The 13,037-nt window shown below is 38.9% G+C and overlaps 1 protein-coding gene across 4 annotated transcripts in view; it reads right to left on the bottom strand.

Annotated features, from left to right (window-relative positions):
• LOC126258608 (SAFB-like transcription modulator) overlaps window positions 1-13,037 on the bottom strand; it is a 215,334-nt gene that overhangs the window by 5,254 nt on the left and 197,043 nt on the right. For 3 of the 4 annotated variants that reach the window (XM_049955654.1, XM_049955655.1, XM_049955656.1), the window contains one exon: window positions 12,526-12,712. In XM_049955654.1, the coding sequence (XP_049811611.1) occupies window positions 12,526-12,712 (187 nt within the window). Of the gene's footprint in view, window positions 1-11,309; window positions 11,388-12,525; window positions 12,713-13,037 lie in introns of all 4 variants that reach the window. The other variant, XM_049955657.1, reaches the window with a different exon arrangement.

Here is a 13,037-nt window from a genome sequence, read left to right as displayed (position 1 = left end):
TTCTTATACTCCATAAGCAACCAGAATGGGACAAGACATTATTGGTATTAAGAACTATCCACCAAACACCAGTCAGCTGATTCTGGAGTACATACATTGTGTACGCAGAGAAAGGTTCATAGAAAAATTATGGGAATTACTTGATAAACTTGGACATACATACTACTACACGGAGTGCGTTTATAACATAACTGTACCATACAGAGAGGTAGGTTAGCACATTTGAGAAACTGGCCAGGAAGGGTGCCACAAGTAGATGGCTACTAATCATTGCTCTCACCCTCCCTCTCCCTCTCTCTCTCCCCCTCCCTCCGGGGGCACATGTGCATGCCAGTTATAGAGACTGAATACTGGAACAGTATTCTAGAATTGGTTGCTCTACACTTTCCCAGTGCCCTTTCAACAAATACACTGGTAAGCAAAACTGGAGGATGTACTTTGCTTTCACATGATGTCGCTGCCAAGTATCATAGCTTGATGAAACTTTGACCCTACATTGAACTGTTACAGTATAGTACAGAAGTGAAAGAAATGAATGTAATGAGATTAACAGAAATGACACTTTTATTCATAGACTGTAATAGACTGAAGTCATCACGATTGGTGATGGTCCCCTGGACGTTACGAAAGGTGGGACATGGTTTGTAACAGGGTGTGTGACCACTATGGATGGCAATGCACACCCCATGGTGGCCACAAGGTTGACAAGTTCTTGTTGTAGAGGCACTTCACTTCATTCCTCCACCAGCACAGTTAACAACTGCTCGATGGATGTTTGTGCATGTGGACATGCTGCAATATTCTCCAACACATCCCACAGCTGCTCAATGGGATTTAAGTCAGGGCGACAGACTGGTCGGTCCATCTGCGAAATATCCTTTCATTTAAAGAGTTCCTCCACATACAGTGGTTTGATGTGGTTGCTCATTGTTATTCATAAAATTAAGTCAGGTCGAATGCACTCCTGTAAAGATGTACATGGGGAAGGAGTACAGGGTCACAATAACATTTATGACCAGTGTACCATGTTCAAAGATTTGGAGGTCAGTATGCCCCTGCAACATTATGCTTCCCCATGCTTTAACCCACCAAACAATTATGTTCCCACCTCTTGCCGTATGAGGTTATGTAATGCACTCTGGAACACTGTCAAACAAGATCATTTTGGCGCTGCAGGAGTTATGTGTGAGGAGGCACAATATTGTAAGGGCGCCTAAAGTGCAGAACACAGTACACTCATGAGTCAACATTATTGTTACAATGTACTCCTTCCCCTTATAAGTCTTTTCAGGGGCGCCTTTTGCCCCAACTTCATTTTTATTGACGAAAATGTGCAACCGACTGCAACAGTGCAAATGGAGCATCTCTTGAAATGAGGGTATTCAGTGAATGGACTGGCCTGTCCATTCCTTGGCCTTAAATCCCATCAAGTATGTGTGGAATGGGTTGTTCAGGAGACATACTGAAGCACGTCCTGATACACAAATCATCATCCAGCGATTCTATAGTGCACTGGAGGAGGAATGTAACATCCTACAACAATAACTCTTTTGCAACCTGGGGCCAGCATGGCAGCACACTGCAGAGCACACATTGCCATTCATTGTAATCAAAAACCTATTAAGAACTGTGTCTCACCTTCTGTAATGCCCAGGGGACCATCTTGAATCACAGTGACTGCAGTTTAATTATTATCTTTAATAAAACTGTCATTTCTTTTCACCTCATTGTGTATTTCTTTCAGTTTTATTCTGCACTACACTGTTAGCAGTTCTTTCTATGAGGGTGATTTTTAGTAAGAACAGATTTGTAACAGAGTAAGAGAAACTTACTTTATAAACATAAATTTTATAAAAAACAGCAATATGCATATTTTTTTACTTTTGAATATAGTTACCATAAACATTTAAACATTTGTCAATTTGCAGCAACAACTTTTGGATCCCAGCATCAAAGAACTCTGCCGCTTGACCACTAAACTAGTAACAGTTTCTTTCATCATTTTCCAAGTGCTTTCCACCAAGAAATTCCTTCAGTTTTGGAAACAGATGAAAGTATGATGGTGCTAAGTCAGGGATGTATGGTGGATGATTCAGTGATTCCCAAGGAAACATATCCAGTTGCATCTTTATTCTTGCTGCAATGTGAGGCCTATCCTAGATTTGAAGTAAAACGCTGCCGCTGGAGAGCAGTTCCCGCTGTTAACTTTGAATAGCACCCCTCAGCTTTAATAATGTTTCACAGTACCCCTCTGAATTTATTCATTCCTCTTGGCAAAAAGTCTAACAGAAGACTGCCTTTTAGTTCCAAAACCATGGCCAAGATCTTCCATGTTGAAGGTTCTTGTTTAAAATCTCGGGGTTTTGTTGAGGAATTTAAGTGACGCCTCTCGCTGTACTGATGTTTATTCTTTGGAGTGTAGTGCGGAATCCATGTTTCATCACTGCTCACAATATGACTCAAAAATTCGTCACCATCCTTGAGGTAGCACTCCAAAACAGACAAAGAAAGTGCTGTTTGCTTTGTTTTGTGTTCTGTCAACATTTTTGGCACCCATCTTGCAAACATTTTTTTTGTAGTTAAGTTTGTCAGTAACTATGTGAAAAACTACTGATATTGAAACTTGTGGAAATTTCCAGTGCGGCTTGTCAATAGTGAAGCATCTGTTTTGGCCAACTATCTCATCAATTGTGTGTCAAATCTTCATTCATTGAAGCAGGCTGTCCAAATTGTTCTCCATTATGAACTTGTCCGTCCTTCATTAAACAGCCTGCACCATTTATGCACATTTCCATCATTTATTAGACCTGCACCATAAACTTCAAAACTTCAACACGCTACTGGTGAATTTCAGCAGAATAACCTTTTTTGCATTTAGGAACCTAATAACTGAGTGCACTTCACAATCAGTAGGATTATTCATTGACACAGTGACAAATGAAGCAGTATAACCATACAACCGACACCAGCAGAGACGGGACATATAATGGCAGTGCACTGAAAGACTGGCCAAGAGTTGCTGACCGTGAACTGATGTCATGTGACAGGATGTGCGGACACGTTGTGCTAAGAGTTCTTGCTTTAAAAATGACCCTTGTATGTAGTTTCCACGTTTCATTGAGGTATGTTACTTGACGACGACACATTATGCAAAAGTTACTCCAGCCTGATGGAGATCTGGACTTCATGGCCTACAGTTTTTGCTAGTATTTTGAAATTTAATAACTCAAAAACATCAGTAGATAAATTAGAATGAAATTAGGACCAAATAATTTGCATACTGTGATCCCTATGTGAAAAAATTTAAAAACTGTGGATTACGTAGTGGGGTGAATACTGATTTTAATCTTATATACTGAACCATATGTAATTTTTATTTTAAGTATACTCTAGTTCCACACTATTTAGAATATAAGCTCTAAAAACAAATATTATTCTTCCTGCAACTAACTTGTTGAAACATTAAACCAAGAATATTTACCAATTTTTGTTTTCTGTTGTTTTTAAAAAAACATTTTTAGAACTATAGCTCGAGCGTTTGGGATCGCTATCAGGTCGGATTGAGGAGGACATAGAAGCAATTCAGAAGCGGGCTGCTAGATTTGTTACTGGTAGGTTTGATCATCACACGAGTGTTACAGAAATGCTTCAGGAACTCGGGTGGGAGTCTCTAGAGGAAAGGAGGTGTTCGCTTCGTGAATCGCTACTGAGGAAATTTAGAGAACCAGCAACTTACAGTTCGCGCAAAGACCACAAAGATAAGAAAAGAGAGATTAGGGCTCGTAAAGAGGCATATAGGTAGTCATTTTCCCTCGTTCTGTTTGGGAGTGGAACAGGGAGAGAAGATGCTAGTTATGGTGCGAGGTGCCCTCTGCCACGCACAGTATGGTGGATTGCGGAGTATGTATGTAGATGTAGAACTGAATTTTTTCTCCTAAAAATTTGAGAACATATGACATCCTACAGCTTAAACTATTTATATGCTGTTGAACAATGTGGTTCACTGTGTAGGCAAACACTATATTATTCAAGCAAAATTTTGGTCCTGTAGCTTTAATACTGGATGAAATAATGAAACTTAAGTATGCAAAACTGTTGATTGCAGGAATTTGAAACTTCAGATGTGCATGTCATATTGTTCTCAATGATAACACATCGAAACATTCCAGCTCCATAATGTTGGTTCTGAGTGTCCTTTTCATCTTGTTTGGTTTTCTTTCTTTTCTTTGTTATGCTTTTGGCAGATTTTTCAGCTTCAGCAACATACTGTCAGCCCACTTTTTATGTTAGCCCCACCTCTGAAGCCCAATCTGCTTGTTACTCCATCATTAAAACATATTATTGCACCTATCACAACAATCTGAAAAACTGACATACCAACAAAAACAGTTTTTGGCAAGTCTTCCCAAATGCAACTACTCAAGCTTTCATTTGGATTCTGTGTTCAGCCATGTAAAAATTTTCCAGAAGTTCAGAATCTTAAAGATCTCATATATTGGTGTTAGTTCTACCATACAGTTTTTGGCATGGAGTGCACATGTGTGTGTTTTTGTGTATTTGCTTCACACCTAAAATACACTGTAGCACCAAAGAAATTGGTATAGGCATGCAAATTCAAATACAAACATATGAAAACAAGCAGAATATGGTGCTGCGGTCATTATCAAGATTTAAGCGAGTTTGAACGTAGTGTTACAGTAGGCGCATGAGTGATGGGACACACTGTCTCTGAGGTAGCTATGAAGTGAAGATCTTCCTGTATGACCCTTTCACAAGTGTACAGTGAATATCAGGAATCCGGTAAAACATCCAATCTCCGACATAATGCTGGGTCATCAACAAGTGTCAGCATGCAAATCATACAACGAAACATCATCAATATGGGCTTTCGGAACCGAAGGTCCACTCGTGTACCCTTGATGACTGCACGGCACAAAGCTTTACACCTTGCCTGGTCCCATCAACACCAACACTGCACCAACGATGACTGGAAACGTGTTGCCTGGTTGGACAAGTCTCGTTTCAATTTGTATTGAGAAGATGGACGTGTACAGGTATGGAGACAACCTCATGAATCCATGGACCCTGCATGTCAGCAAGGGACTGTTCAAGCTGGTGGAGGCTCTGTAATGGTGTGGAGCGTGTGCAATTGGAGTGAGTGATGTGGGACCCGATACGTCTATTGGGCAATTCCAGCAGAACAATAAGACACCCCACATGTCCACAACTGCGACAGAATGGCTCCAGGAACTTTTGAGTTTAAACACTTCCACCGATCACCAAACTCCCCAGACATGAACATTACTGAGCATATCTGGGATGCCTTGCCATTTACTGTTCAGAAGAGATCTCCACCCCCTCTTACTCTTATGGATTTATGAACAGTCCAGAGGATTCATGGTGTCAGTTCCCTCCAGCACTATTTCAGACATTAGTCGAGTCCATGTCACGTCATGCTGTAGCACTTCTGCATGCTCGCGGGGGCCTTAAACAATATTAGGCAGGTGTACCAGTTTCCTTGTCTTTTCTGTGTAGTTGCACCATAGAGTGTTTCATTTTGGGCAGAGGCCATGCTGTGGACGCTCATCATGATTGTGTTGATTGCCATAAAATTTACAACTGCAACTAAACTACTTCGTTTTGGCATTTTACAATGCAGAATGGTTGAAATACGCTCTCGTAACAACAAGTTTACAACACGAACACAAGCAAAAAACATAAGTAAATTCAAGTAATCTACCTGATTGACAGAAAGATTGATTTCAATAAACCTCTGCTCATAGTACAGTCCATATGTTCAAGGATATTAGACAAAGGAGTTGCTATGGAAATAGCTGCACCAAAATTAAGTAAGAAGACATTGTAGGCAAGATTTTGTCTTTGACAGCAGTGTGACGGCCACGCATTTATGCATTGCATTCACTTTGGAAAGCCATTCAAACACAAAGTGATGAGGTACTTATACATACAGTATACATTTTTAGTATTGGTAAGAATCACAGAATTTTATTAAATAAAAAAGTTTCAGTTTTTGGGCTCTCATGATATGCAGGTCCCCTTAAAGCTTGCACAGCAGTGTACACTGAGTGGCCAAAAGTCTTAAGAAAGCACTAGATGTAATATTAAAGCAAGTCACTCCTTCACAAGCTCTAAAATGCAGTACCCCTAAGGCACAGTTTAAGATGTAAAGTCTCGGACTTGTATTTTCATCATAATCACTGACTTATGGTTACAAAGTTAGTTGTGGGATGAGACATCTGAGGAAGGCATGGTCCACATTCAGCCAATCACACATGAACTGTAGCTGCAGGAACAATTGATTTGTTGTATGTTGTGTGAGACTGAACAATGTCTGAAGCAAGCTGTCAAATGTTACTCAGTAGGAATGTTTTGATGGTCCTCTCTGAGGTCGGGGGATTGCCGTAGTGAGCGAGTCTAGAGAAATAGCTTGTATGTTAAGTGCCTTGACAATGCTACCAACCACTCTGACAAGACACCTACAGTGGCAAAGAGGGAGGAGGAAATGATTGCCTTCACCATCAATTGATAAACTGAAAAAGCTGTAGCGCGAGGATCTGCAAGCTGTCACAAACGGATCTGCAAGCTTTCAGAAACTTATAGTCATTAGGCAGCACTGCCGTTTCAACCCAATAGAACGGATATGGACCATCAACCCAATAGAACGGATATGGACCAAAATAAAAGTTTAAGTTACCAACAATAATGAAACAAATAGTACTATCTGCACTCAGAAACAAAACTGTTAGGAAAATGCCTCTGCAGATTAGTAGAAAGCTGCCAATCAAATGCAGCATGACAGAATGAAGAGACTGACTTATAATGGCTTAACAAATGAGTCAGAATGAAGCTTGTCTCAGGAACAAAGTCTACACCGCACAAAAGAAATCCTCCTTACTACTTTAATTATAACTGTTGTAATACTATGGCAGTACATTTTGTATCACTATTCCTTCTTCCAACCACTAAGTTTCCTCATCTTGATTAATAAACACAAAGGATTTCTTTTTGTTTGTTTCAAATACATAGAAAGTTTGTTCAAAAAACACAGTAACAGGCTGATTATAAACTTAGCACTCTGTTCCTTGGGATGAAACCAAACAGGGAACAGCTGAGGTTTTCATCCACATGGGCAGCACTACACACCACATATAACTCTAAACTATCTCGTATACAAATCTCGACAGTGTCCCACTTTGGAGCAAATGTTTTCTTAAGATTTAATTTGCATAATGTGTTCACCAAAATTCAATGACAAAAAAATTTCCGTCATGTCGAACTCGATAATCTCATCAGGAAATAAAACATTTGTATACTTTCCATATATCACCTTGATAGTTCATTATTGCACATAAAACTTTATTAACATACTGCAGCTCCACTGGAAAACAGTAATGCCAATTCCATCTACGTACATCAAGTAGTTCGAGCTTGAACAAGTTGAATGAAATGTATACTATGCGTTTGGTCTGTGCAAGACATGACAACTCTGCTCTGTGCTTCACTGTGTTCCATCAGGTGTCAGCACTAAAGTAATTTTGAACAGACTAGAAGTAACATTATAAAAGTGTTATTTCACAACATCTTTCATGTTTTGGTGGATGCATTGTTACTACTTCAAAATACATTCCTTCATATCTTATTTATTTTGAATTACTGTCCCCTGTTTAAGAAGTGTGTGGTTTAATCAATTTTGCAAAATTTGTCCATTTTTATTTCACAAGGTTTTGCCTACAATGAGCATACGTCAGGAAACAAATAAGCGTAATAGGAGAAACAATGAAAGATACATTGTACCCAATTTTTTTCTGGAATTGTTTAATGTTTCGCTTAAATGTAAAAGGCATGATTTTCTCACAAAACATCACACTCTCCATAGTTGCGTTATTTTTATCTCAGCACCATTATTTTGTACGTTACCTGTTGACCAAGCCTGTCACTATTAGAAACGCTACATGAATATTGGATTCCTGAAGGAGGTGATCTTTCAGGAAATTATCCCAGGTTATATGGCAGAACATTTTACACTGCTGTGAATCTCTATGTTCTGAGATAGCTGGATTATTTATTTACGATGGTGTTATAGTATTCACTGTTACTGCATTAATGGTCTGTAATTCTTGTTGGAGAAATCTCTCTTAACACTCATCCTGTCCAGACAGTACCAATGAAGATCCACCAATGGCATTACTTCTAAGTAGCTGCTACGTGTTTGATGTCTCGCCAAGCGCCTTTTTTAAGTCATTTGTGATCTTAAGTGTAGCAGCAAGAGTAGGCATTATTTCTTCTCCCAAGCATGTTGCATTCCAAACTGTTGGAGAAGGGAGGCATTTTGAGTAGACAGGTTTCCTCAGGTAGGAAAACTCTCATCAGAAACATTTGAAATGCTAACAAGGGCTAACAATAATGAATGTTTGTTAGAGGCATGGTTGTGAAAGTGGTTAGTGAGTGACTACTGTCACTGTATGATTACCCAAGGAGTAGTTTCCTATGAGAAGCACAGACAAATGATGATGATGATGATGATTGGTTTGTGGGGTGCTCAACTGCACAGTTATCAGCACCCGTACACGTTCGCAACCTTTGCTCAGTCCAATCTCACAATTTTCATGAATGATGATGAAATGGTGAGGACAACACAAAAAATCCGTCATCTCGAGGCAGGTGAAAATCCCTGATCCGGCCGGGAATCGAACCTGGAACCCCATGCTCGGGAAGCGAGAACGTGACCGCGATACCACGAGCTGCGGACTAAGCACAGACAAGCCCATGCAAATTATGGAGAATCATCTTGTGCAGGACTGAGCTTTGATGCATTGGGGTAGCTGCATGTTCTCTTAACTGTTATTCAAACCATGCTGCAACAAGACAATCAATTATAAGATTAAATAGAAGTCTTTTTTACAAGTATCAATGTACTTTTAATGTGACTGATGAGAGCAAAAGCTTAAGGGCATTAAGATGTATAGTTAATAAAATATAAAGCAACCAGATGGAAAATCAATGAAGTATAATGAACCTGACCCTGCAACATTTTATGTCATTCATTTATGAAAGGCAGCAACTACATATAGCCAAAATAGTATTGACAAAATTGAAGAAATAGCTTTTGTACGACCTATGTTCTTTTGTTAATCTATTTCTTGAACTTTAGATAAAAGAGTGTGTGCAAATATATATTTGCTCTGCAAATGCCCTCACTCTCAATTTCAATATCCAAAATACAATGTATTCAGTTCAGCACATCTAGAGGTATCACACTGATGACAAATGGAACACTTGGCGAAGAAATAATAACTAGGATGAAAATTTATAAAAATTTGGGTGTCCACACCGACATGAATTTAAAGTGGGGAAGGGGGGGGGGGGCGCGACTGTTACAACACAACCCAGTTCAGTCATATTTGCACTTCAAATCATAGCAAATCTCAGTGAAATATAAATTGGTAATTTGACATATTTTATGCATTTCAATTCCAATATGTGCTATGGAATTCCGTATTTACCAGAGTATAAGACATCCTGAATGTAAGATAACTCTCCCTCTTTATTTTTTGTAAGAGGCTCCTTGAGAAAAAAATATTTTTTAACATATGACAAATCAAAATGATAAACTCTTATTGATGTAAACCATCTGCCTAAAAAGTTAGTATTGCACCTATTCTAAACTTGTACCTTTTATTCGCAATCTATGTTTTGGTAAGGGAAAGAGACATATAATAAAAAATTGTTTAAATTAATTTTTATCTTCTGTTTTTTCAGCCTGTCCTCTGTGAAACTACTATTTTTAATCATCACCGTCACCATCCTAACAAGGACAGCTGTGAAACTTTTACCTTTGTTGTCACAAATACTCGGCTGTTTCTTCCAAATATGTTCAGATTTCTTGTTTTCTTCTGAACAGACAGTGGACTTTATTTCTATACTGACATGAGAATGTTACAATGTCTTTAGCTTCAAAAACATATTGTCTGCTCACAGTTCTCTCACTGGTTGTGCAGAACTGTGAGCATCAATAACACCACTTCATGAAAAACAAAAGTATGCCAGTGGCCCCAATCTAGACTGTTAGCATCTCCTGCAGAAATTTAGGCTATTGTTGAGTATTTGTACAATTTAAAAGATGGTTCAATTCCGATGACAGATGGAGTCAGGCAAACTGCAGATGTTCATAACAAGCCAAAGTTGAAGGAAGTCGAAATTTGCTACCAGCTCATCACATCCCTCCCCATACTCATTATTGTACTCTGCAAAGCCAGTGTCACAGTTCCCCACCCGGTCTTCCATAGTGCAGTGCTTGAGCAACAGCGAAACACAGACACAGTATCTTCTAGGGTGCGGGTAATATGTAACTGTAACAATGGAACTAATACACATATAAAAGATCACTATCACGATTTAGCCCAATCCTCAAACTTCTACTCGTCGCGTGTCTACTGACTTCTGTAGGTAGTATCTCCGCAATGGGCCTTTCCACCGTAATTTCTTGTGATAGCAATCACAATCAGTTTAATGTGATTTATTAAGACATTTAACTATGGTTTAATTCTCTCTCTCTCGTTTCATCTAAATGTATCCATCTTGTTCTAAGCTGATTAAATGCTGGTACTGTTTCTCCCCAGTATTGTAATTTGTAGACAGTGGCTGAATTTATCATTTGCAACCCATTTCACAAATCTTTTCTCATAACCAAATTAAAGATTGAATTTGGTTCAGAATAAAAAAATGGTTCTTAAAGGACAAGATTTTCATCTTCGAATATTACCTTTACTTAAAAAGCACTACAGCTGTATGTATATATGTTATCTATACATGTACAACATTTACTGCACATCTGTTCAATTGTAGTAAAAGTCTGAAGTTACCCTTACATTAATCTATCATACACTGGTAAAAGTGTTTACTTCAGCAGCACTAGTTTAATCTGCAAATATATGACGACCCCGTATTTTTGAATGACGAATTTGGGAAAACTTCATCTTATAATCGAGTAAACATGGTCATGTTCTGAGGTGACTCATCTTTATGAAAGAAAGTTCTCATAGCTCAAAAACATACAAAATGGCTCTGAGCACTATGGGACTCAACTTCTGAGGTCATTAGTCCCCTAGAACTTAGAACTAGTTAAACCTAACTAACCTAAGGACATCACAAACATCCATGCCCGAGGCAGGATTCGAACCTGCGACCGTAGCGGTCTTGCAGTTCCAGACTGCAGCGCCTTTAACCGCACGGCCACTTCGGCCGGCCAAAAACATACAATAAGAATAATGTGGTCCTCTTATACACACCTGTTAAAGGATTCAGGCTTTCAGAATACTGCTTCACCATGTATGCATTCTCTCATGAAACTGGTTGTAAACGACCCACTACAGTTTAAAAGGAATTGTGAAGCACTTAATTACAATACCAGAAGAAAAAATTACATTTGTTACTCCACGTTAAAGTTGACTTTAGGTAAAAAAAAGTGCACAACACTGCAATCAAAATTTTTGATCACCTACTCAAATTATTTTTTAAAAAGAACAAAAATGGAAAAGAGAATACCTTTTAAATGGTCAGCATGTAGCCATATTTACATAAGAACGTACACAATGAATGTAAAATGACTCATTCCATATCATTATCATCAATTGTACAAATGATCCATAGAACATCAAACTAACATATGTTTCACTAATGTAATGCGTGTGCATGTGGTTGGGAAGAATGATGAACAATAACTGGGTGAGAGGCAACAGGATAGGGATTTGGTACTGGCGAGTTTATTCTGGTACATCTGTGACACATAATGACATGGAGCAGTGAACTGAGACATGGAGATAAGATAGAAGGAGAATAGAACAAATAAAGTGGGGCACATAAGGGGAAAAGTGGTGGTAGCATGTGTCAAACAGTGGCTACTACGGTCGCAGGTTCGAATCCTGCCTCTGGCATGGATGTGTGTGATGTCCTTAGGTTAGTTAGGTTTAAGAAGTTTTAAGTTCTAGGGGACTGATGACCTCAGATGTTAAGTCCCATAGTGCTCAGAGCCATTTGAACCGTTTGAACAGTGGCTACTGGAGACTAAAGCCCAGGAGGATTTGGAGGCATCGCAGGATGTATTGTAAGGACAATTCCTAGTCACGTAATTCAGAGGAGCTGGTACTGGAGGAGGTTCATCCACATGACATGGGTTGTGAAACAGACAGGGTTTGGAACAGACTGCATGTCACCTAATAGGATTGCTGAAAGAAAAAAATTTAAATGTGGTAACAGTGTATGAGTTTCCTGGACACACACACACACACACACACACACACACACACACACACACACACAAAATAAACATGGAGGTACTGAATCAATGCAAAACATTGCAAAAAAAGAATTTAAGACTAAATATTTTCCTCATTATAAGGAAATGCATGTTACTAGATTCTCTTACGTCACCAAATAATTTCCTGTATTATAATGTTTCAAGTACACGGATACATTAGTCCTAAATCAGTTTATTTCAATACCAACCTCTCTGATCTAGGCATATCCACAGTACGCCATGATGGTCCAGCATCTCCCTTTCTATCACCAGATCCTTGCCATGTGTCCCGCCCATGCATGCCACTTCCTCCATCCATTGGAAGTAACTGCTTTACAGTAGGTGTACTGGTACCAGAATGCCACATATCGCCTGAGCGATCTGCATATCTCGTATCTGTTATTTCACGACAACAATGAAATGAAAATACAGCGATTAAACAGTACACTGGTTAACAACACTGGGCATTTGTAAAACTGTCTGGGGGCCCTAACGTGTGCAGAAATAATCTTCACATTAGCTATCTCTGATATTTTCAGTTTAGATACATAATGAACATAAAATGTGATGACTTTACATCAACTTACTGTTCCTGAGAAGGTGAAAATAAACAGTAAAGAAGTCCCCCCAACTAGTCACCAACTGAGATGGATTGGTAAGCTCCAGCAGATAAACTACAGACTTGCTTGACAAATTTTGTATTTTGAAGTGAGCACAAATA

This window comes from Schistocerca nitens, chromosome 1 (assembly GCF_023898315.1).
Source record: "Schistocerca nitens isolate TAMUIC-IGC-003100 chromosome 1, iqSchNite1.1, whole genome shotgun sequence".
Lineage (NCBI taxonomy): Eukaryota > Metazoa > Arthropoda > Insecta > Orthoptera > Acrididae > Schistocerca > Schistocerca nitens.
This window is presented reverse-complemented; position numbering and strand designations above follow the sequence as displayed.